The sequence below is a fragment of the Strigops habroptila genome, chromosome 20, assembly GCF_004027225.2.
Source record: "Strigops habroptila isolate Jane chromosome 20, bStrHab1.2.pri, whole genome shotgun sequence".
NCBI lineage: Eukaryota > Metazoa > Chordata > Aves > Psittaciformes > Psittacidae > Strigops > Strigops habroptila.
The window spans coordinates 1,895,216-1,916,872 of record NC_044296.2 but is presented as its reverse complement, the minus strand read 5'-3'; the positions used below and the strand labels follow the sequence as shown (position 1 = coordinate 1,916,872).

At 56.4% G+C, this 21,657-nt stretch overlaps 1 protein-coding gene across 1 annotated transcript in view; it reads right to left on the bottom strand.

Annotated features, from left to right (window-relative positions):
- Positions 1 to 13,702: 13,702 nt before the first annotated feature.
- The window catches only part of EFNA2 (ephrin A2), a 40,512-nt gene continuing 32,557 nt past the window's right edge, over positions 13,703 to 21,657 (bottom strand). The window contains exons 2-4 of the mRNA XM_030509139.1: positions 18,960 to 19,249; positions 16,780 to 16,845; positions 13,703 to 15,950 (exon numbers count right to left, since the gene is read on the bottom strand). Coding sequence (XP_030364999.1) covers positions 15,829 to 15,950; positions 16,780 to 16,845; positions 18,960 to 19,249 — 478 coding nt within the window. The 3' untranslated portion in view covers positions 13,703 to 15,828. The remainder of the gene's footprint in view (positions 15,951 to 16,779; positions 16,846 to 18,959; positions 19,250 to 21,657) is intronic.

Sequence of the window (21,657 nt, the reverse complement as noted above, 5' to 3'; positions counted from 1 at the left end):
GGGCAGCCCCTTCCCTTCAGTAATTCACCTCTTAGCAAAGGGGCTGCAATCCCACCCGCGGTGCCCACAGAGACCCTCTTTGTCACCCATGGGTGGGCGCCTGGTGGAGCATGGGTATGGGGCAGTGGGAGATGGGGATGGGTGTGTGATGATGGATGGGCAGCCCGGTCCCCTGCACATCCCATGAGCACAGAGAGGAGCCAGGACCTTCCCCTTGTGCAGCCCAGGCCTCCAGCCTGTGGGAAGGGGCTGGAATGCACCTCCTGGATTCAGCCCTGACACCAGACAAGCTGCCCCAGGAACCAGCCTGTCGTCCCCATGGCTCCGTGGGAAGAGGGAAGCCTCCAGCCTTTTGTCTGCGGGAGAGGAATTAATTATTTTGTTCCCTCATCACACTGGAATAAAATCCATTTTAGAGCAGCATAAATTTAAGTGCCTGAAGTCCCCTCTTTTTTTTTAACATCCCAGGAAACGTTTCTCTCGCCTTCTTGCCCTTTTCCAAATCATTTCTGTCTCACTGTGCAGCCATCGATGTTCTGGATGAAGCACAGGATGGAGGGGCATTAACTGCTGCAAAAGGGCTGCGTGGGGCATGGAGCCTTCCTTGGGCAGAGGACGGGAAGATGAGGCCATAGTGGGGACCCCCGAGGTACCCCCGAGCCCCACAAGCTGCCAGTGTTGGGCAAAGCACGCCCTGGGCGCAGCAGCATCTGGGCCACCTCCTGCCACCGAGTGATGCTCAATTGTTCAGAACATAAAATGGAAATTAATACATAAGTTAAACTCCCCCCAGCACACACATCCCCCCCCAGCGCCGCTTGCCTTGTTCATTGAATGGCACGAAGCAAATGAGGTCAGAGCTCACTTCAGCCAGACAAGGACACAGAAACGCATCCTGCCGCCTGGCTACCTAGTGGTGTTTAGCATTCCTGCCAGGAACCGCTCATTAAAACCCTAAAAGACGGCTTAAGCATCCCATTAGAGACTCTCATGGTCTGTCGTTCCTTCCCTTACAGATACGTTTGTAGGGGGGAGCACAGGGAGCGGGATCAGAGCTGGCGATGGAGGGATGGGGTTCGTGCACCCACCTGCGGGGCCACATCCTTCCCCATCCTCAGCCGGGGCTGTGGGAGCATCACCCCAGCTCTGACAGGGCAGCACAGCCCACCCTTGCACAGGCCGCAGGTGCTGAACCTCCCCATCATCAGGGTGTCCCTATGGGTGCTCCCAGCTCCATCTCAAGCATCGACTCCTGCTCTTGGGCCAGACCCTGCTGATTTTGGTGGTCCATTCATACCTCATGGGCTTTGCATTCCCCATCCATCCACCGGCAAGCACTGGGACCAGGGCAGAGCCCACTCAGCATCTCCCCTCTCCCAGAGGAGGCCCAGGCATTCAGCATTTCCCTCTTTAAACAAAGGCAGCGTCTCCCTGTGCTGCTCGTTCCTCCTCCTGCTCCTCCACTTCCTCTTTCTTTCCTTTCTCCTTTTTTTTTTTTTAAAACAAGAAATGAGTTGTCTTCCCGCAGATGTGACTAAAAGCACTCTGGAAATGTCAGCCACTGCTGGAAAGGGACCCAGATAACATTTAGCTTTAGGTAAGAGAGTAGATTTTCTCTGCACTAATTCATATTTATAAGCTCTCCTGTTCCCAGGGAGAGCTCGGCACTGATAGCACTTGCTGATTGCTAGTGAGCGGAGCAGGGAATTGTTTTCATATCTGAGATTAAAGAGTGGTTTCTGCTCCCAGTGGCACCTGTGTACTTACACTGGTCATTCTCAATTCATTCTTATAAGATTAAGACTGGAAATGGGAAATGGTTATATAGTGCCGAGCTCAGGAGAGGCTGGGGGCTGCAGGGGGACAGGGCAGCGCCGGCTCGGTGGTCCCAGTGCATGAAAACCCAAGGCAGAGGCAGCAGAGCCCAGACCCTGCTCCGTGGATAGCCCAGTCCTTTGCCGGGGGCTCCGCACAGCTTTCCTGATGGGAATGCTTCACCAAGATGCAAAGTCCTTGGCCAGATCCTGTGGGGATGGATGGCACCAACAGCCGGAGCAGGCAGCAGACGGATGCGAGCATGCGATGGGTTAGGTGAAATCTTTATTTCTATTATTACTTTCCAACACATCTCAGGGTTTGTGTCAGCTGATTAAAAGCAAACAAGTGAAGCCCTTTGCAGCGGATCAAGGGTTTGGGAACTTTTAGAGCTTTTAGTTTTTATCTTTTTTTTTATATATATATATAAATCATGTTTGGAAACTGGCTGAGCAGCTCCAGAGAGAATCAGAGCCTGAACGTGGGGGAACAGAGCAAACAGGGATTGTATGGCCTGGAATTAGGGGGAGGAATGGGGGAAAAGAAAAGGGGAGGAGGCATTGGGGGAGGCGGGAGAGGTTGGGGTGGAAAGGGAAAAAGGCGAAAGGAGAAACAAGACAATGGCAGAAGGCACCCCGGGGACTTCCTGAGAGGTTTTAGAAATTCAAAATACGCTTTAGAGCCTCAAAGCTGTGTCAGTCACAGCCCGGGCGCAGGGATCACTAAGGCTGCGGCCAAACAATACCAGATTGTGTGAGGAAGGTGGGAAAATAGGGGGTCTCAGCGGCTCCCACTCACACCAGCGGTTCCGCTCGTCAAGCACGCGTTCCACATGAATCAATTCTGGACAGAGCCTCGGCATAATCCCCGCCAGCCTCTCTATGACAACTTGAAGGAGAATTCGGCGGCTGAGTGACAGCAGACAGAGAACTGACAAGGCAAAAGACTGCAGGACTTTCCTTCCCTTCCCTTCACCCCCTGCCTTTTTTTCCTCTTCCCTCTCCCCTTACCCCCCTTCCAATAACTTTTCCTGGGCTGCTGGTTTGGGCGCTCACACACCCATGTGCTTGTGCGCTCACACGTGTGTGCTCCTGGTGCCCGTGCTGCCAGAGGGGCTTTGCTCTCTCCTTGCAGCCCTAAAGACCCCTCTAAGCTTGCCCCGCTCCTGGGCACCCCCGGCCCTTCCTGGCAGCACAGAGACTTGGGAATCCCGGCATCTCTCCCACCCGCAGGACTGGCCATGGGTCTAAGGAGAGCACAGGGGGAACAGGGGATGGGGGTGCCCAGCTCACGCACCAGGATCCCACAGGAACAACAGCAGCAACCACCCACCCTGGGGCTTTGGTAGAGGGGATGCACAGTGCTGGCACCTCACCTGCTTCCCTGGAGCATCAGCCAAGGCTCATCCCTGGCTTCACTGCAGCCCCTCAGGAGGCACACAGCAGCTGCAGGAGCCCCCCAGGAACTGAGGGCTCACAGGGGCAACCAGCCTTAAGCCTTTAATAACCTCGGGCTCGCTATCAAGGGTGTGACATGCTGTGGGGCTCTCAATTATCAGTATCACCTACACATGTTTGCAGCTCACCTTCGAGGGGCTCCCGACACCTTCCTTCCCCCATGGACCAGGACATGGCCAAGCAGAGCAGGGCTGGTTTGGGTGCCAATGGGTGTCTGTGGGGACGGGGCCATGTGGCAAGGAGCTGCTCTGAGATAATATATGAAGATTATGGTAGTTAAATATGTTTCTCCAGCCCTGTAGCTAAAAGATGCACTAATCACCTCTCCGTGCCTGTTGCTGCTTGCCCCTGCCCTCCTGTGCTCCTGCCTTGTTAGGTAAAGGACATGTATCATTAATAATCATATCAAGAATAAAAAGTGCTTTTGTCACCTCTGGATCCTGCTCCTTTTTGGGCTCCCCTGTTCCGTTCCACATGCCTGCTCGGGGAAGCAAGAGGTATAAAGGAAACTAATTAGAAATTGCCAGTGTCTTATGTTGGAGCATTTGGGTGCGTTCAGTAGTGAAAGACAAGCGTCTTGTTGCAAGAAAATCAATTTTACAGTTACAGGAGCAGAATAAATAGAGGTGGTGCGTTAAAGCAAGAGGATGGGCAGGGGTTCTGAGGGGGCCAGCTCAGGGATGCTCCAGGTACCCCTATGTCTGCACCCTGCTCCTGCCACTCTCCCCCAGCAGCAGGTTTTGCTCAGACTGTGGGTTTTTCACCCAAAGCAGTGCTGCAAATCAGGCTCAGCACCACCTGACAAGCTCCATGTTTCCAGGAAAGCCAGAATTGGTCCCCAAAATGCCACCCTGAGCATCACCGCGAGGTGCACACAGGGTATATCCCTGGCACGTCCCTTGCTCACTCTCTGAATCCATTACCCATCCCTGCCACGCAAGCCCCTATCTGTATTTCATTTCTATCGCCTCTCTCTCTGCAGGCATGTGGCTACAATCTATTGGGTTTGTGCACAATTTCATTGTCTTTTTTGGGGTCAGGAAAATGGTAAACAAGCCAATTATCCTTGGCGGAGGGGGTTAAATGCTCCTCACCCCAGTCCCCAGCCGGTGGGTTTCCCTGGTGCTCAGGACAGTTATCAGCTGCCTGGAAATGAGGGAGCAGCAGACAGGGGGCCCAAAACAAAATGACTTTTATGCTAAACTGGATGCAGGCAGGGAGGGAGCGGGTGGGGAATGCAGCAGGAGCATGGGATCAGTGGCATCGAGGTCTCTCTGCTGCTTCCAGAACCATCGGCACTGCGGTAACCCTCCCTGCTCACGCCCTGGCTGGACACAGCATCCCCTTCTCAGCCCCGGCAGGGTTTTCTTGTCTTTGCTCATCACACCAGGACATCACCGATCCCTAATCCTCAAATCGTCCCTTGTCGGTTTTACACACATCTCTAAGCTCCTCATAATAGATTTATTTTAAAATAAATAAATAAATGAAAAAGGGAAGGAATAAAACCCCTCTGTGGGTTATTACAGGATATTTTTGTTTTAATTGAAAACTCTGAGCACAGAGAGCCGGATCCTCACCGGTGTAACCCAGCTCAGTCGGCACTGCTTGAAGGGATGGGACCAAGTGGTGCTGGTGCAGCGTCTGGCTCTGCCAGAGCCCACCCAGGCCCCTCAGAGCATGTCATGAGCATCCTTCAGCCCAACCAGGGAGCTTGGCATCCCTGGAAAATGGATCCATGCCACTCATTTCGTTCATATCCTGCCTCAGAAGCCTCTGAACACTCACAGCCCTGCTGAAGGTGTGAGGTGAGCTCTGCTCTGTCACCCCCTGGTCAGCTCGGGGCTGATCGGGCTCTGGCTCCTCCACAGTAGGGCTGGTGTCCTCAGGGGGGGAACAAGGTGGGTGAGGGGAGGCGAGGCCATTCCTGTGGCATTACAGATCCAAAAGCTCCAATAAACGGTGCTTGTGGCTGTGCTGCTCTCACCAAGAGCCCGCCTGGCCCTGCCTGCGGGCAGCAATTTGCCTTCCTCCACCTCAGAGCCTCAGGCAGCACCAGAGCAGCACTGCCGTGCATGCACATGAGTGTGCTGCAACATATGTGTGTGTGCGTGCTGCAACATCCATGTGCGCTGGGGACACAGTCCTCTCCCTGCCTCAGCGTTCACACTCCGTAGGGGTATAGCTGGTGTTTGCTGGGGCATCGCTGGTGCCAGAGCTGCTGCGTCTTTAAGTAGATGTAATTGAGTTGCTGAGATGATCTGAGATGATTTTCGGGGCTTTGGGGGTTTGTTGTTTTTTTATTTTTGAGAGAAGTTGCCTTGAAACCTTCGGTCTGGGGAGAGAGGAAGGTCTCTGGGTGAATTAGCATTTACATAGCTGTGCCTTGCATTTCAAAACCCCCTTTATCTCTATTAGCACCTAATAAAGACAGAGCTTTGCTCTAATTCATAATTATAGCACTGGATGGAAATATTTGTGTTTCTATTCCCTGGGAGTTTGCCTCCAAACCCCTCAGCCAATTTGGAGTGAAAGATGGATGGGTTTCCCCCAGCACCACACTGGGGCCGTCCACTGGATCACCCAGGGTGAACCCAAAACCCAGGGGCCACAACGGTGTGCACAAGGGCTCGGTTGCATGAGGGATGCTTGCACGAAGATGCTTGCTTGTGCCAGGGCCCAGTAGCACCCTTGGCTCAAAGGGCCACCGTCCCCTCGCCGGCTGCGGCTCCGACGGCTGGCTGTGGCCAGCAGCCATGCAGGCAGTGCCCTCTGTGCCACCGCGCCGCAGCAGCGCCTGGGCTGCGCGACCAGCTCGTTGTGGATTCACCGCACTCCCCGGCACAAATGGGTTTAAACTACCTTAAGTGTTTCAGCAGGGAACTGGCGCTGGCGGTGTAACACTGTATTACCACAGCATTAGGAGTGAAGTATTGATCCTAATCCCCTGGTTCAAAAATAGGATTATCAGAAGGGGAGGGGAGGGAGGGGGTGCGGGAGGATGCCCCGTCCCTGTCCCCAGCAGACCCGGTCCCTGCAGTGAAGGACAGGGCTGGGTGACACGGTGGTACCTGGATGCTCCTCGCCCCAGCGTGGCTGCGTCTCCCTGGGCCAGCACCAGCCCCTGGCTGCCCCATGGGGATTTGGCTACCCCAGGCACTGCAGGAAGAGGCCGAAGTGGCGTTTGGGTGAAAGGGAGCTGTCTTCACAGGGTTTCTCCTCCTACGAATTGGGCCAGCATCTCATAGCAGTGACTACGGCATTAGAGGTTCCATTTGACTGTCTCCAGATGCATATTTCCATTACCCAGCCCCTGAAAAGCCATCTTCTCCGATCAATAGCTGCACCTTTATTCGTGATTGATTGATTGACCAACCGATAGAGAAAACCACTGCCGGCTCAGCCCCAGGCCTGGGGGGCTTTGCTGGATTTCTGCTACATTTTCCTCTTGCTATTACTCTTTCTTTTACCCTTCGCTGCCCAGCAATGGGGGAGCAGGCCCTGCTGCGCGGTGCCAGCTCCTATCGGGGTTGGCTGCCATGTGCCACACAGGGATGGGGCTGAGTGGGGCTGGGGATGCTGCAAAGCCTGTGAGAAAAGGGTTTGCTCCAAGGAGCAGCTTGCACTGAACAGCAGCTTGCACAAGGAGGCTGCCGCTATGCACCCACCCCCCTGGGATCCCCCAGCCCCAGGCTGATGGCAATGGTTAGTCAGTCATGAAGGGGGGAAATGGATTTGAGTCCTCCGGTGTGCATCTTATTACCTGTGACACCGGGCTGGATGGCTAGTTATTGTTATAGATTAATGCAAAGAATTGAGGCTGGCGATGGATCTGGGGCTCTTCTGTGCAGGAAAAGGGGGGTCTCCAAAGCCCGCAGCACACAATGCTCACGTTTTGCTTCCTTTACCCCAGCCCTGGGCTTCCTCCTGCCGGCAGCTCCAGCGTGGGACACGGGGCTGAGCCCCTGCGTCACGGTCCCCTCCTCGGCTGTTTGCTTCTCCCTGCCTGGCTGACTCTGAATACAGTTCACATTTCACTCCTAATCTCCTCTCCTTAGTTTTTAATCCCCTCTCTCCTCCCGGGCTGCTTTTCCCTCTCCTCCCTCTCCCTTCCCTCTCTCCCTTCGCCCTCCCCCTCCTCGCAAGACAAATTACCCTTAATGATATGCTGAAGGCCATGACACCCATGTTGTCTCTTTGTCATCCTTCGCGGTGCAGCGTGAAAAGATAATACAAAATGCGGCACTTATCTACAATTGAGCGCCAAGACAACTTGCTAATCCCTTAATAACGCGGCGGCCGGGGCCCCATCGGCTGGTGGCTCCCGCCGCCGCATGCCAAATCGCTGCCGCTGCTGCCAGAGGCCGCCGTGCCCCTCGTCGCGGTGCGTGCCGAATGCCGGGGCCGCGGGTTCCCTCCCAGCTCCCCGTGGGGAGATGGTGACCTCAGATGGGACTGCGGGGCGGGGGGCAAAAAACCTCGGTATATGGACCCAAAAGGATGGGGCACGGGGATGGGGCAATGGGAGCATCAAGTGGCAGTGTGGAGGGGGCAGATGCCAGCCCCAATGTTGAAAAGGCCCTATGTCTGATCCTGACTCCGCTGGTGCCCATGGAAAACCCATCTCTGAGGGCTGCTCTCAGTCCAGCCCCGCTGCAGAGCAGAGCAGGGCACAGCATCGATGAGCATTGACCCATTGCACATCAGCAGGGCTTGTGCCCTGTGCCCACACCCCGGGGTCCCACCGGGGGACGAGCATCGCTGCACCCAGAGGGTGACTGACGGGGACACCAGAGCCCCCCGAATCCAGCATCCCCCTGCCCCGCACTGCCATGATGGACAGAAATTGCCACTTAATTTCCGGCTTCCTTTCCCCTTCCCACCCCTGCCGTGATTTACCTCTCCCCAGAGGAGCCCAAAAGCTGTAAACACACTTTTATTTGTCAGTTGTATCCCTGCAGCCAGCGAGGCTGTTGAAAAGGTAATATATGATTTCAGTCCTCTTTGCTTGATGATGTCGGGATTAGGAGCCCTACATATTTTATAGAAACCTCTACATGATCTTCCTTTATAAATCATTTAAATAGGAGTGTCTTTTCTTGGTGTGTGATATAAAATATTTACTGGAGTGGGTGAAGGCTATTCATCCGTGTTTACCCTCCCGCTTTCCAGACCCACTGCATTTACAAACAGCTCAGCTCAGCACAGCCGGTCACCGGCTGCCTACGAGGAGCCGGTTCAGCAGCAGCTCAGCCCTGGCAGAGGGAGAGCAACAGCCGGGACAGGCTCCATGAGGGTGGGAACTCCTGCCAAGGGGAATTCTGTGGGCTGATGCATTCCCGCAGCTGCATTTTACTGTGGAAAGAAAGGATTTTGGTACAGCATCCCAGAGCATCATCCCCACAGCACCCACCAGCCCTGTCCTGCGGCGTGCTCTGAGCCAGGGGCCAGCTCCAGCCTGCAAACCCGGGGTTCCCTGGCAGCTCCTGAGTACCCAGGGCCGAACCCCCTTGCCTCCACTCACCCCAGCTCCTGCCCAGCCCCAGCTCCAGCCCTGGCAGCCTCCACAGCATCCGCTCTGCACCCCATTAGCATTCATTGCAATTCTTTTCATTTGTTACCTGGCAGGGGAATGAAAACACGTTGTTCCCCCCAGCAGGGTGTTTCCTACGGCGAGCCCCAACTTTTCAATCATTTCTTGGCACCGCCGTGGCAGAGAGCGGCCCCCCCACCCCCCAGGCAGGAGCCATTGCTATTAAAAGGCTCACCCAGGGGCATGTATTTTACATAAGACGCCGTGTACATGCTGTGCAACATTCAGGAGGATCATGCTGGAGCAATTGGTCCGAATATAATGCCGGTTACCTTGCGAGAGAGCAGCTCACCGAGGGGAATGGATGCTCACTCCTTGCCTGGGGGAGAAATCTCTCCCTGGCAAAGCTCCCGGGGCTGGCAGGGGCACGATGCGGATGCTCAGCGTCTGCTTCACCTCTGCCCCCAGCCAGGCCAGGCTTGGGATGGGGGCAAAGGAGCAGGAAAAGGTGCCCTGTGCACTGGTGAGATGCACTGACCTCCCGAGATCCTCTTACTCATCGTTTCGTATGGATGCTCCAGGGGGTTGCAGCAGACCTCAGCCCATGGCCCCATCACCCTCCTCCCAGGGCAGGGCAATGAGCAGCTGAAGAAAACTAAATGTCTGGTGGCCCGAAAAGTTTCCTTTCCTGAGTGCAGGGCCCTGCCGAGCTGCATGCAAAGGAGGCTGCCATCACCGCGTGCAATTACACACCCGGCTGGGCTGTTTCATGGAAATCAATGGCCCCAAAGGGACAGCGCAGGGGCTCCACGCACCCGCCTCGCCCCATTTCAGCTGCCCACCAGCACCAGGCACGGCCCCGCATCCCGATGAGCTGGGAGCAAAGGTGCTGGCGCTGCTTGGGAGCGGGGATGGGAGCTCCATCCCTCACCTCCGTACTCTCCTCTCACTCCCTATTTTCATAAATCATCCCCAATGTGGTATTCTCCCAGGTGCTCCACAGCCGGCAGCTTGTTACATGAATGTTTCTGGTTGTATTGCTTGTACCTATCAGGAGATAAGGCTGGGGAGAGGGATGGCGGGAAGGGAGGCAGGGAGTGAAGTTGCAGATGTGACAGCCAGGTAGCAGAAAACAAGCAGCAGGGGTGGTGGGTCCCCCTGTGAGCCCAGCCGCTCCCGCGGTGATGGATGCACTTTCTACCAGAACTAAATCAAAACAGAGCAGGAGCCTGTGCCGGGAGCTGCTGGAGAGAAGCGGCGGAGCCTGGGAAGTGCCAGTGAGCCCATGGTGAGCACAGGGTGCTGCGGAACCAGGGGACACAGGGACGAGCCCCCCAGCCCTGCTGCAGCTGGGTCTGTGCTGTGCTCTGCACAACCACAGAGGGAACTGGATGGCACTGTGCAAACTGCTGCCTCCAGGAGCCTGAGCTCTGCTGCATCCACAAGCCATGTCCTCAGGCACAAGTCCATGCAGGACGCGGGGAGGAAAGGGAGCAGCCTGGCCTGTGGGAATTCATTGGAATGGGGCAAATTGAAGGCAGACGCTGGGAAGGGGTGGGGAGCGGAGCAGCATTTGGGTGCATGGGGTGGCTGGAAGGGAGTCAGGGTGCCAGCGAGTCTGGGGGCTCAGTTTTGGCACTGGGTGCTCCCAGCTTCCTGCTCCACCTGAAGCAGCCCCGGGAATGCTCAAGCTCAACCCTTCCTCATGATGAAGGTTTCCCTCAGCACAAGGTGTCCGGGGCTGCCCCAGAGCTGCCAGAGGAGCCAAAGCAGCATCTCTGCCCGAGCAGGTGCTGGGCTGGTCCCTCCGTAGCACAGACCAAGAAAACCTAGGTGCAGAGCAGGGCAGGGATGGGACCTGCTGAGCATCCCTCCTCACCTGCAGGCTTCTGAATCTGGAGCCAGAACAAGAGGAAGGAAGCCAGAGAGGTGCCAGGGGAACTGGTGAGCTGCTGGCTGGATCCTGAGCCTCACCAAGGTGTAAACCTGGACCATGTCATCGGGACTGGGGAGGCTACAGCCCGAGCAAGCTGTGGATCAGGCCCCTGGGCTGTCTGCAGCAGTGACTGCACCAGGCGGATATTCCACGGGCCAGTGGAGCACGATGCACCCGCTGCCTTCACGGGATTAAACCAGAAAACTATTAACGCCAAAACACTGCAATGGAGCACAGAGCAATGTGCCAGTGGAGACACAGAGCAGCTGCTCTAGGGAGGGGGAACACCGTGACCGGGAGGCTGCCACCACGGGGGCTCAGGACCCCTGAGCTGCCCCCTGATGCCATTGAATGGAGCAGATTGGGAGCACAATGCAGGACACTGCAGGGTCACAGCCATGGGGGCTGTCACCAACCAGAGTCACCCCTGGAGGTGCAACTGGGGTGACCCAACTGTCCCGTGGCTGCAGCACCCCAGCAGCCGCCCTATGCTTTTCCCATGGGATCGCAGGGGCAGCTCCTGCCATGTGGCCACACACAGGTCCAGCAGTTGGTCATAGAGAGATGGAGCTGAGCATGTCTCAGGCTGGGAGGAAAAGGAGGTGGAGAGTGTGGAAAGGAAAGGGTGTGCTGGAGCAGGGCTGTGTTGGAAGAGCTCCCCTTCCCTGCTCATTGAAGGAGTTATGGCACATGGGAAAGCTGAGGTCCATAAGCCACCTTCATCCCACCCCATGCCTGAACATCTGGAAGGAGGGCATGGCCCCAGCCCTCCCGTGCTGAGCCCTGAGGTCCTGGTTAATTGCACAGCCATATCCTGGAGTAAATCAGCCCACAGTGCAGCATGCAGAGGTGAAGCCATATCCCTGTCAGCCCTGAACCCCGACCGCTGGCACAGGGGGCTGTGAGTGCCCACACAGCTGGGAAGCCCTGGCAGCAACAACGTAAAACTGGTGCTAGAGGAGACTCAGGCCCATAAAACCCCGTTTCAGACACTACCAGCCACACGTGGCACTGTTCCTGCTTCCCGCCGGTGCTGGCCACACTCCGGGCACTGCCCTTCAGTTGTGGCCCTTCAAGTGATGGCCCCCCGGGGCAAGGGAGTCCTGGGGATGCCCCATCCCATCCCTTAGCCCTGGCTGCCCCCAGACCCCAGTCATCCCCACACCCTATTCTGCCTCCTCACCCCTGATTGCAGCTGGAACTAAGGATATGCAGGGGGTCACAGGGCTGGGAACCCCCCGGGGCTGAGGCTGTTTCCTTCCCCTTCTTTTGCACATGCCGCCACGTTTAAAGAAGAGATTTAAGACGTGTTTCATTTCTCTGGGTCAGCAAGCAGAGGAATTCTTGGTTTTGCAGCAGCGCCAGACGCTTTAAACAAGGAAAGAGATGGAAAACCCACTCCCATTTCCCAACATCCCGCCTGCTGCGGCGGTTATTCCCCCCGCCGGCCAGACAGGGAGCTGCGGTTCCCCCACACGATAGCGCGGACGCTGCCGACAGGGTTTAGGATGCGGCAAGAGGGTGGTGAGAAACAGCGACGCTTGGAAAGGGAAAGACCCTGGCCCGGGACGCGGCACAGGCACTTCGAGCTGCGCTCGACCCAGGGCTCATACTCCGCAGTGGCTGTTTCAGACCCAAATAACTGCGCTAATGCACACGGGCCCTGCAGCGGGTCCCCACATCCCCTCTCCCCTTTGCAGGAGGCTGGAGAGACCCCAGAGCTGCAGGTACCCCCTTGCCTGGGGCAGTGGGGAGCCGGCCATGCCCTGGTTAAACAGGGTAATCACTGGCATGGGTGATGATACCTGGACACAGCATTCTGGCACAGCAGGAGCATTCGGGGCTGGACGAGCCCCTCCATCACCATGAGTCCTTGAATCAAACCTCAATGCCTCTGTGACGAGCTGCCTGGTCAAAATGATCCCTCTCAGGCCTTAAAACTCCATGACTCAATTAATTAATTACTAACGATGATCCGTCTCAGCCCTGCGCCTGCCAGTTTGCTATTTTTAACTCCGTGCTTCCAACCCCCTGTATTAAAAAAATCATGAGTCAGGCTTCAAAAACCTACTGAGTGGGGCTAAAAAATCACCTTTTTAATTCTTGCCAAATCCCTGCCAGGCTCTTCCCCGGCACTTCCCTGCCCGAGCCCGTCACAGCAGGAGCTGGCAGAGCCAGCAGCGCTGTGGAGCTCGGTGCAGCACCCACCTCGCTCCTGGCACACAGATGGCCATTATTAAGAAGGAAAATAAGTCTTTCACCCTCTTGTGGCAAACTTCAGAGCCTCGGATCAGCTGTACGAGCCCGAATTAATGAACAGTGGATTGTTCCTATCCTGCTCATTGTGCCGAAATACACATTAACCACTAGGAATGGGCTGCACAAGAAAGTTTGGTACTTGAGGAAGAAAGGAGCAGGCTGGGGGATGCCGTCCTCTCCCACTGGGTCAGGATAGGGGCAGCGAAGGATCCGGTGATGCCTGGTATGAGCAATATGTCCCGGCTCTGGTGGCCTCTCGGGATGTCACAATGCATCCCGGTGCAGAGGAAGCTTTGGCAGAGGCAAGTGAGCAGCAGTGGTGCCTGGGGAGATGCCGGAACATGCCAGCCCTGAGCACCCGCCCTCCGGGCTGCAGCACCTCCAATAATTAAGTAGTATCAACAATTGCATATTAATTAATTTAATATCCATTATTATTAATTAACGCGGTAATTAAATCCTTCCCGTAATTAACACACCACCCAGCAGAGCAGTCTGGCTTCACAGCCCTGGTGCGCCGCAGGAGAGGCTGCAATGGAGAATGGAGACAGAGCCAAGCGTGGCCCCCCTGGGGCTGGTACTGGTCCCCCCCGCTCACCCCAGCCGGCGGCTCCTGGTGCCCGTGTGGGGCCGGACCCCCCCGCCAGAGACACAGCGTGGCTCAGCCCAAAGCGCCGCAGTGCCGGGAGGCAAAGTCATTCCTCAAAAGCAAGGGCCTCGCACGACATTTATTTGTATTTTATTATAAAAAAATACAGAATCCAAATGGGGTGATCCGGATACCATCAGCACGACGTCGAGGACGAAAGCGGCATGTCTAAGGACAAAGCTAGGCAGTACGGAGACCAACACGCAGAACCAGCGCCAGCGATGGGCTGCTCCCGAGGGGCAGCCCGGCCCACAGCGAAGCCCCCCCAGCCCGCAGCACCCACGGCCCCTGCCGGCCGCTTGGCCACTCTCCCGCAGTCGCTGTACACAATATAGATATTTATATATATAATCTATATATATATAAAACACAGACCAAAGGCCAGGTTTTGCCGCTCCCCCGCGAGCTGGGTGGGTGCTGCTGGCCCCTCGACGGAGCCCTCCCTCACCCCCTGGATAAACACGATGCTTTTGCTCGCCTTCGAGAACCACAACTTGGTCTGGACACACACAGGGACAGGGACGGGAGGCAGGGAACGGCAGGGAATGGGGAATGCCAGGGTTTATTGTTGGGTTTGGGATTTATTTTTTTTAATTTTTTTTTTTTTTTTTTTTGTATTTTTTGGATGGTCGAGATGAGCTTATTGCGAGATTTCAGCTTCCTAGTCTAAAAAATAAAAATAAAATAAGATAAACCCTTCCATAAAATTCATTCTCAACAATACATAAAAAAACCGCTCACAGTACAGCGCTGTATGTACAGGGACGGAGCCCCCCGCGCCGGAAGGGTCTGGGGTGCGTTCAGAAAGGTGCCCTCAGGAGGGGGCTCTGGCTGGGTCCGAGCCCATCACCATCATCCCCCAGGACCACCAACCCCCCGGGGCATGGGGCGGGCTCTCACGGGACCCCCCCTGGGTGGGACAGCCCCAGATTTAAGGCGAGGAGGGGTCGGGCCGCAGGGGGACCCCTTCCTGGGGACCTGCCACCCCTGAGGTCAACCTCGGATTAGGGGTTTCGGTGGGTTCTTCTTATTAATGCAAAGAAGGAGAAGGTAAAACTTCCCAAGCGCAGCCCCAGAGCCCCGGGGACACCGGCAGCAGCCGGGGAATGAAGGGGCAACCATGGGGAGTGCTGCGATGGTCCTGCACGTGGCCACCGGCCCCCCCCGTGGGCATTCTCACACCCCCAAGGTGTTGGGGGGATGTGGTGCAAAGCAGGAGGCTGCAGAGGAGGAAAACCTGCTCCGTGAGATCAGCCCTGCCTGGATGGAGGCTCCAGCACCGGCTCCAGCCAAACGCCCTTGGAGTGATCCCAGCATCCGGGTGAGCCCGGCCCGCCGGCTCCCAGCACCCGGCAGTGCTCCCAGTGTCGATGGCCATCGCCGGTGCTCCCGGTGCCGGCCATCCCTGGTGCTCGCCTCCGGTGCGTCCAGTTTGCTTTGTTGCTCACGGAGCCACCCCGGGGTCCCATGGAGACAGCAGTGACATGCATGACACGAGTGATGGGGACAGGGTCACCCCACCAGGCACTTGGTGGGGGCTCGTGTCCACCCAGGCCCCTCATCCCTGTGTCCCCATGGCAGGCAGGTGCCTGGAGAAGCGCACTGGGGCCGGCACCGTGACGTCCTGGTGCCAGAGCAGTGGCTGGGCTGGGAAGGAGTCTGTGACAACGGAGACGTCGGCACCATCGCTGGCGTCTGTGTAGCTCAGTGTCCGGTGTGAAAGCAGGGCTCAGTGAGGGGCTGAGCCCGGCCCCCTGTGGGTCAGTCTGACACGGGGGAGCCCGGGCTGGAACAACCCAGCAAACAAAAATAAAACCCTTTTTTCTTTAGAAAAACAAAAAACCCCCCAAACCAAACAACGAGGCCTCCGTATTTGGTCTAGAAATGCAAAAAGCGACATCCAAGAGGGAGAGCTGGCGCTGAGCAAGACGCAAGCGCCGGGACAGGAGCTGTCGGTGTGCGCAGCCAGGATCCCTCCCGCAGAACAGCCCTTTGCTCCCAGTGCCATCCCCTGGCGCGGTGGCTGTGCGGTGACAGGGCCTTCCCGTGGTGGCAGGATCAGCAGCACCAAGCCTCCCCGGGCACCGTCCTGGAGCACCGGAGCCGCAGCTCAAAGGTGACACGGGGTGGCCAGAGGTGACGCTCCACGGAGCTGCTCCCCAGCGCGTCGGTGTCAGCGCTACGAGGCCAGGAGCGTCCAGACGACCGGCACCACCACGAGCACGGCGCGCGGCACCCTGAGGCTGCAGCAGGAGTTGTTGCTGGTGAAAATGGGCTCCGGGGACTCGTACAGGGAATCGTCTGCGGAAGGAGAGGAAGGGGGGGAGACGTGAGCAGGAGGCAGATCCCACCTCTCAGCACCCCGGGGGCTGGGATCCGGATGCTGCTGATGCAGCAGCTTCCCCCTATGGCGAGGAGCTGGGTGTTGATGCCACACCAAATCCCAGCTTCCACAAAGGCATTGCTGCCACATGCACTGGAAACCGAGAACGTTTCAAGGACCCAGTCGAGGGGGACCCCCAGGGGCAAAGCCCCTTTCCCTGAGCAGCACAAAGGCTCCCCCTCCATGAGGGAATAAAACCCCAACACTATTAACATACTAAAAAATACTACCAGGAGAGATTTCCCCCCCTCCCACTATGCCCTAGTCCTGAACAAAACAGAATGATTTTTTACAGATGGTTTCATTATACTGGGTTTTATTTTAAAGCCATGCAAATAAAAAAAAAAGAAAGACATCCTTTTAAACGGTGACATTTCGCAGGCACTCGTCCCCAGGGAGAGCTGCTGCCATTTGCTAATTACACGTTAACAGGAGAAGAAAATTATTAATTTGTTTTTTTAAATGGCTGAGTTATTTGATTCTGAAAAGTAGCCACTGTGCAGAGATTATTATTCATTCCCCCCCCCCATATGGAACTCGGCAGCAAATGTCCATCACCAGGCACAGCGCCTGCCATGGCACGGACACCGCGGCACGGCTCTGGCAGGGCTGTGGCATCGTCCCTGTCCCCATCGGGTGCTACCCTGGTGGGACTCGCGGCATCCTGTCCCCCTCCACAATCCCCACTCACTCTGGACCACCAGCCCCTTGCCCCATGGGCTACCCAGGGCCCCCCCAGTCACTTACTTGTTGGCCGAACATAAACCTTCAGCTTCAGGCAGGACCTGTCCACTGTGTTCGGGGGGGATGAGGCTGAAGGGAAGCAAAGGGGAGAAGCAGCAGGTTAGGGGGGGCTGCTGGTCCCAGTGCAGCTGGACAGGGAGTGATGGCTCGTGGGGCTCTGTCCCTGTGGTGAAGGGCTGCGAGCGCAGGCAGGGCCGGGCTGCTACCCCCAACAGGTAAAACGAGGATAAAGGCACAGAATAAAAATAATACTCACTGGGAGAGAGAAAGGGAGTAATTGCAATAATTATCTTGGTGAAAGTCCCCTCTCAATATGAGAAACTGTGATTTATATATATGTTTCTAAAGGAATTTCATTTTATCTCTGAGTGGGTTTTTTTTTGCATTAAAGAAGGGCAGAGAGCATTATTTGCAATGAAGTTTCATTTCAGCTTAAGGAAGGAAAGGGAATTGGGATGCTGCTCACAGGAGAGGCAGTAGCAAGGGGCACACGCAGTCCCCTCCCGTGGCCACCATCATCCCTGCCCTTGGCTCTTAGGGACAGACACAGCAGGTTCCTGTACAGATGGTGACATGGGGGCCACCCCCCCCCGCTGCCCCACAGGACCCATTTGGGTTATTTTTCCCAAATAAACCTGTGGGACAGCTGCAGAGGGGCCCCAGCCCCCCCATCTCCACATGGCCCCTCGTAATAGTACTCCTGGACCCCTCGACAGGCGCATCCAGCCCCTGCACCCAGCTCAGCATCGCGCCCATGGAAGCGGCAGCATCCAACGGGAGATGCTGCAAAGCCTCCATAGTTGGGAGTTTTCCCTTTTCCTCTCTGGTGCTACCACCCCACATGGGAAGGAGAAGGTCGTGCCTGTTGTGCCATGCTGTGCCATGCCATGCCGTGCTGTGCTGTGCCGTGCCAAGCCGCACCATGGGCATCGCGCAGCAGCTCCATCCGCTGGCTCTGTCCCCAGGGCCAGCCCGTGCCCTTGACCCAGCACCAGGAGCACGAGCGCGTCCCTGTGCCCGCGAGGTTAATGGCATTCCAATTTGCGAGCTCGAGGAGGAGGTAATTTCTTTTCTTTCATGTCTGCTAAATACGGTTCCTCAAAGAGGCATAATTTCTAATGTTCCGCATGACATGAATTCTAACCGGTTTAGCAATGATCAGCTTCACCATTTACTTCTGTGTAATCTCTCCCTAACGACATTAAAAATAAAAAAAAATAAAATAAAATAAAACTGGGCGGGGGGGGAGAAGAGAGAGTTGTAGCTGCTGTTATTTCACAAGTGACATTTTACAGAGGGGAAGGGAGAGGGGGGAAAAAATGGTAATTTAATATAGATAAAAGGAACAAATTAAGTGGGCTGAAAACAGATGCTTTAGGAAAAAGGGGGAGAAATAATAAGGCAGATAAGCACACGGCTGGCTCCTGCGTGAGAAGAGGCACCCCTGTCTCCCTGTGACACCGCTGAGTGCTGAGGGTCAGAGTTTCTCATTTATGGTTTTTTCACCCTTTATTGATTGCCAGACTCCCAGTGATGGATCCGAGCCCCATCAGCTGATTTTGCCATGGATCTGGTGCTCTGGCCCCCCGCGCCCAGTGCTCTGGAGGCAGAAATTCAATGAGGAGCCTGATCGGCTCCATCCCTGGGGCCCTGGTCCTGCTACCACTGTCTAGTGCCTGCGGGAAGGTTTCCCCCACAGTTGGCCAGTTTTGGCTTCATCTGTTGGGTGAGAAAAGGAAGCACAGCCCACGAGAGCACGGGAATACACGGGAGCATGCAGGAGTGCGCGGGGCCAATGCCTGGGGCTGGCAGGGCTGTGCCATCACTTCGGTGCAGCACCATGACTGGTGCCTGGTGGTGGTCCCATGGAGACAACATCAGTGTCCCCATCATCCCTTGGTCCCTGGAAAGTCCTATTCACTCCTGTGGCCAGCCCATGGCTGTGACTCAGCCCTGGAGAAGGCTTTTGGCACGAAGCATGCACCGGTTGGGATCTCCAACCTGACTCGGACATGCTGGTGCTGTCAGCATAAGGGCATGGATGGGTTTGGGGGCATCCATTGCAAACTGAGCTGTGGCTCAGCATCCAGGTCTGGTCTGCACTGCGGTGTGATGTGGGGGACACCCCCGGGATGTGCTCACTGGACCCCCCCCACCCATCCCTCCCCACCATCCCTACTCACAGATGTAGTAGTACTCGTGGCCGGGTCTGAACTCGAAGCCCAGTGAGAAGGGGGTGAAGAGCTGGAACTTCTCTGAAAACTTGAGGGGCCCGTTGGGGGAGTCGGGCCGGTTGCACTCCCAGCGCTTGAAGCCCCTCTGACGGTGGTCGCAGGACGCGTGCCCCTCGTAGTTGACCATGTAGAGGATGTAGCGCTCCATCCGCTCGGGCAGCGGCTCCTCGTAGTGCGGGCAGTAGATGTCCAGGTAGTCGTTGATGCTCACTTCCACTGTGTAATCCCCGTGCTGAAACCTGCAGGAGAAACTGGCGTCAGGGGGACCACGTTTCACCAGATCCCACCAGGGGGATGCTGGAGACCCTGGGCATGCCAAAACCTTGGTTTGACCACAACCCAGGGCCTGATCCAGCCCAGCCCTGCACCGCTCTCCTCTCCCCATTGCCCCTTCCCCTGCCCACCTCAGGGTCCCCATTAACCTACAAAATTAACACACAAGATTAACCCAGAGCCTCGTGATAAACCGGCACCACTTGGTAGTAAGTGCCACACAAAAGGACCGTTACTCACGGCGATGCTGTGGCAGCGCTGGCACCGCGCTGCAACCCCTGTGTAATTTGCGCTTCTGGCATTGATTACCTGAGACATTAAGGGATTAGCAGCGCTGGAGAGCTCTGGCACACACTGGCAGCTCCTGGCTCCTTGGGGTGACCCCTGCGACACCCCCATCCCCACACTGCACCCTGAGGGGGGGTGCTGCAGCCCCCCGGTGCTCCCGGCACTGCAGCCAATGGAGCTGGCGGCCAAACTCTCCGGCTCCCCCAGGAGCCAACCTGGCAGCTTGGCTTTAATCTCTGCATGTCGAGCTCGTTTTCTTTGCTAATTAATTTGAGGTCCCCCTTGGCACGACCAGGGACAGGGGACACTGCACAGCTCCTGGGCCGGAGGAGCAGTGCTGCATGAAGGGGTGGTCAGCGGCTGCAGGGGTCAGTGTGGCCTGCATGGGGTGGGGATGGTGGCCATGGCTCCTCTGGTCACCCCAAATCAGCGTCCTGGGGGGCTCCCTGTGCCCACCTGAGCGTTGGGCAGGCGGGAGCAGGGCTAAGCCTGGCTCAAACTCATCACACTGATGCCCCAAGCACGCACCCTGCATCCCGGGGTGGCCGAGAACGGTGGTGGTGAAGGGTGACCCAAAAGGCACCCAGCACCCCAAAAAGAGAAGGGGGGAACTGCAGACAGCAAGGGTGGGGAGCTGTGGTGAGCAGCAGCGTCCAGCCCCATCCAGCTCATTACCTGATTCATAAGCACTCTGAGCACACAGGGAAACGTGCTAATTAAGGAGAAGGGTTTTTCTCTCTCTCCTTCTCTCTCCTTCCCCGAGTCAGTTGTGCCAACCCTGCCCCTGGCAAGGTAACATTTTAAAATGTAAAATTAATACAAAGGGCCAGGATTTACTGGGAAACAATTTTCAAACGCACACAAAACAATACAAAAAAAAACCCAAAACAAAAAGCCTTTTCTATCTTATTTAAAAAAAAAAATACTTATTTTAATGATCATTATTAAAGCCCAAGCAAAGGCGACTGTAACAGGAAGGGCCCGTGCTTAGCAGGGGAATAATAATTATTATTCTTTTTGGAGGGGAAAAAAACCACCACCTGACCCTGAGGGCCTTCACTGGGCTGGCAAATGCTGCATTAGAGCTGATGAGCTGTGACCAATGGCACAAGGCATAAAGTCGGGTTTAAAGCTAAGAACAAGTTTTTGGGGGATGGATGTGGGGCAAGGTTGGGGGGGGATGGATGTGGGGCAGGCTTTGATGGCTGGATGTGAGGCAGGTTTGGGAGGACGGATGTGGGGCAGGTTTGGGGGGATGGATGTGGGGCAGGTTTGGGGGATGAATGTGGGGCCGTGCTGGTGGCACCAGGCACTGCTGCCCCGGCACAGCAGGCAAAACCCAGCACAGGAGGAGACAACCAGCACAGGATTCACTGGAGGAACCCCAGGGATGCCCTCAAGATGGGAATGTGAGTCTGGGGGGACATGGGGATGGGGGTCTGTGCTACTGTGCCGGGCACGGGGCACCCCATACCTGGGCAGAGTGCCCAGTGCAGGGACAGTGCCTCATGGGGCTGGTATGTGCTTGTTCTATCCTATCCCAGGCACTGGCCATAAGGAACCATCACCGACCTCTGCTCAGCGCAGAATGAGCTGCCACCACCTTGTCCCGGCTTGGCTTCAGCTTTCCATTGCACCATAACCACACTGACAGCCCAGATCCAGCACACAGCACCCCGAAAGCTGCCCCCGAGCATCAGCGCTCACAAGAGACCCGAGCCGGAGCCTCGGGCGCGCTCAGAACCACGTTTACTGCCAGAGGAGCACAGCCCCGCGCACACACAGAGCCCTCTGTTAATTCGTTATCGTTTAAGTCATTCAGTTCACAAAATGTCAACAGCGTTTTCAAGCCCTGGAAAGAGCCAGCGCCCCGTGTAATACCCGCAGCAGGGCTGCCAGGCCGCGCTAATGAGAGCGAGTGGATCTGAGCTGTCTGAACCAGGCGCATCCCTCATTCGTCTGCTGCAGAAGAGAGAATGCTCCTTTCAACGGGCAGCTTCCAAACTGGAGCGAGGCCCTCCGTGTCCTGATCCGGCCTGGCAGCACCGGGCACGGAGCACACGCTGCCGGCCCCGCACATCTCAGA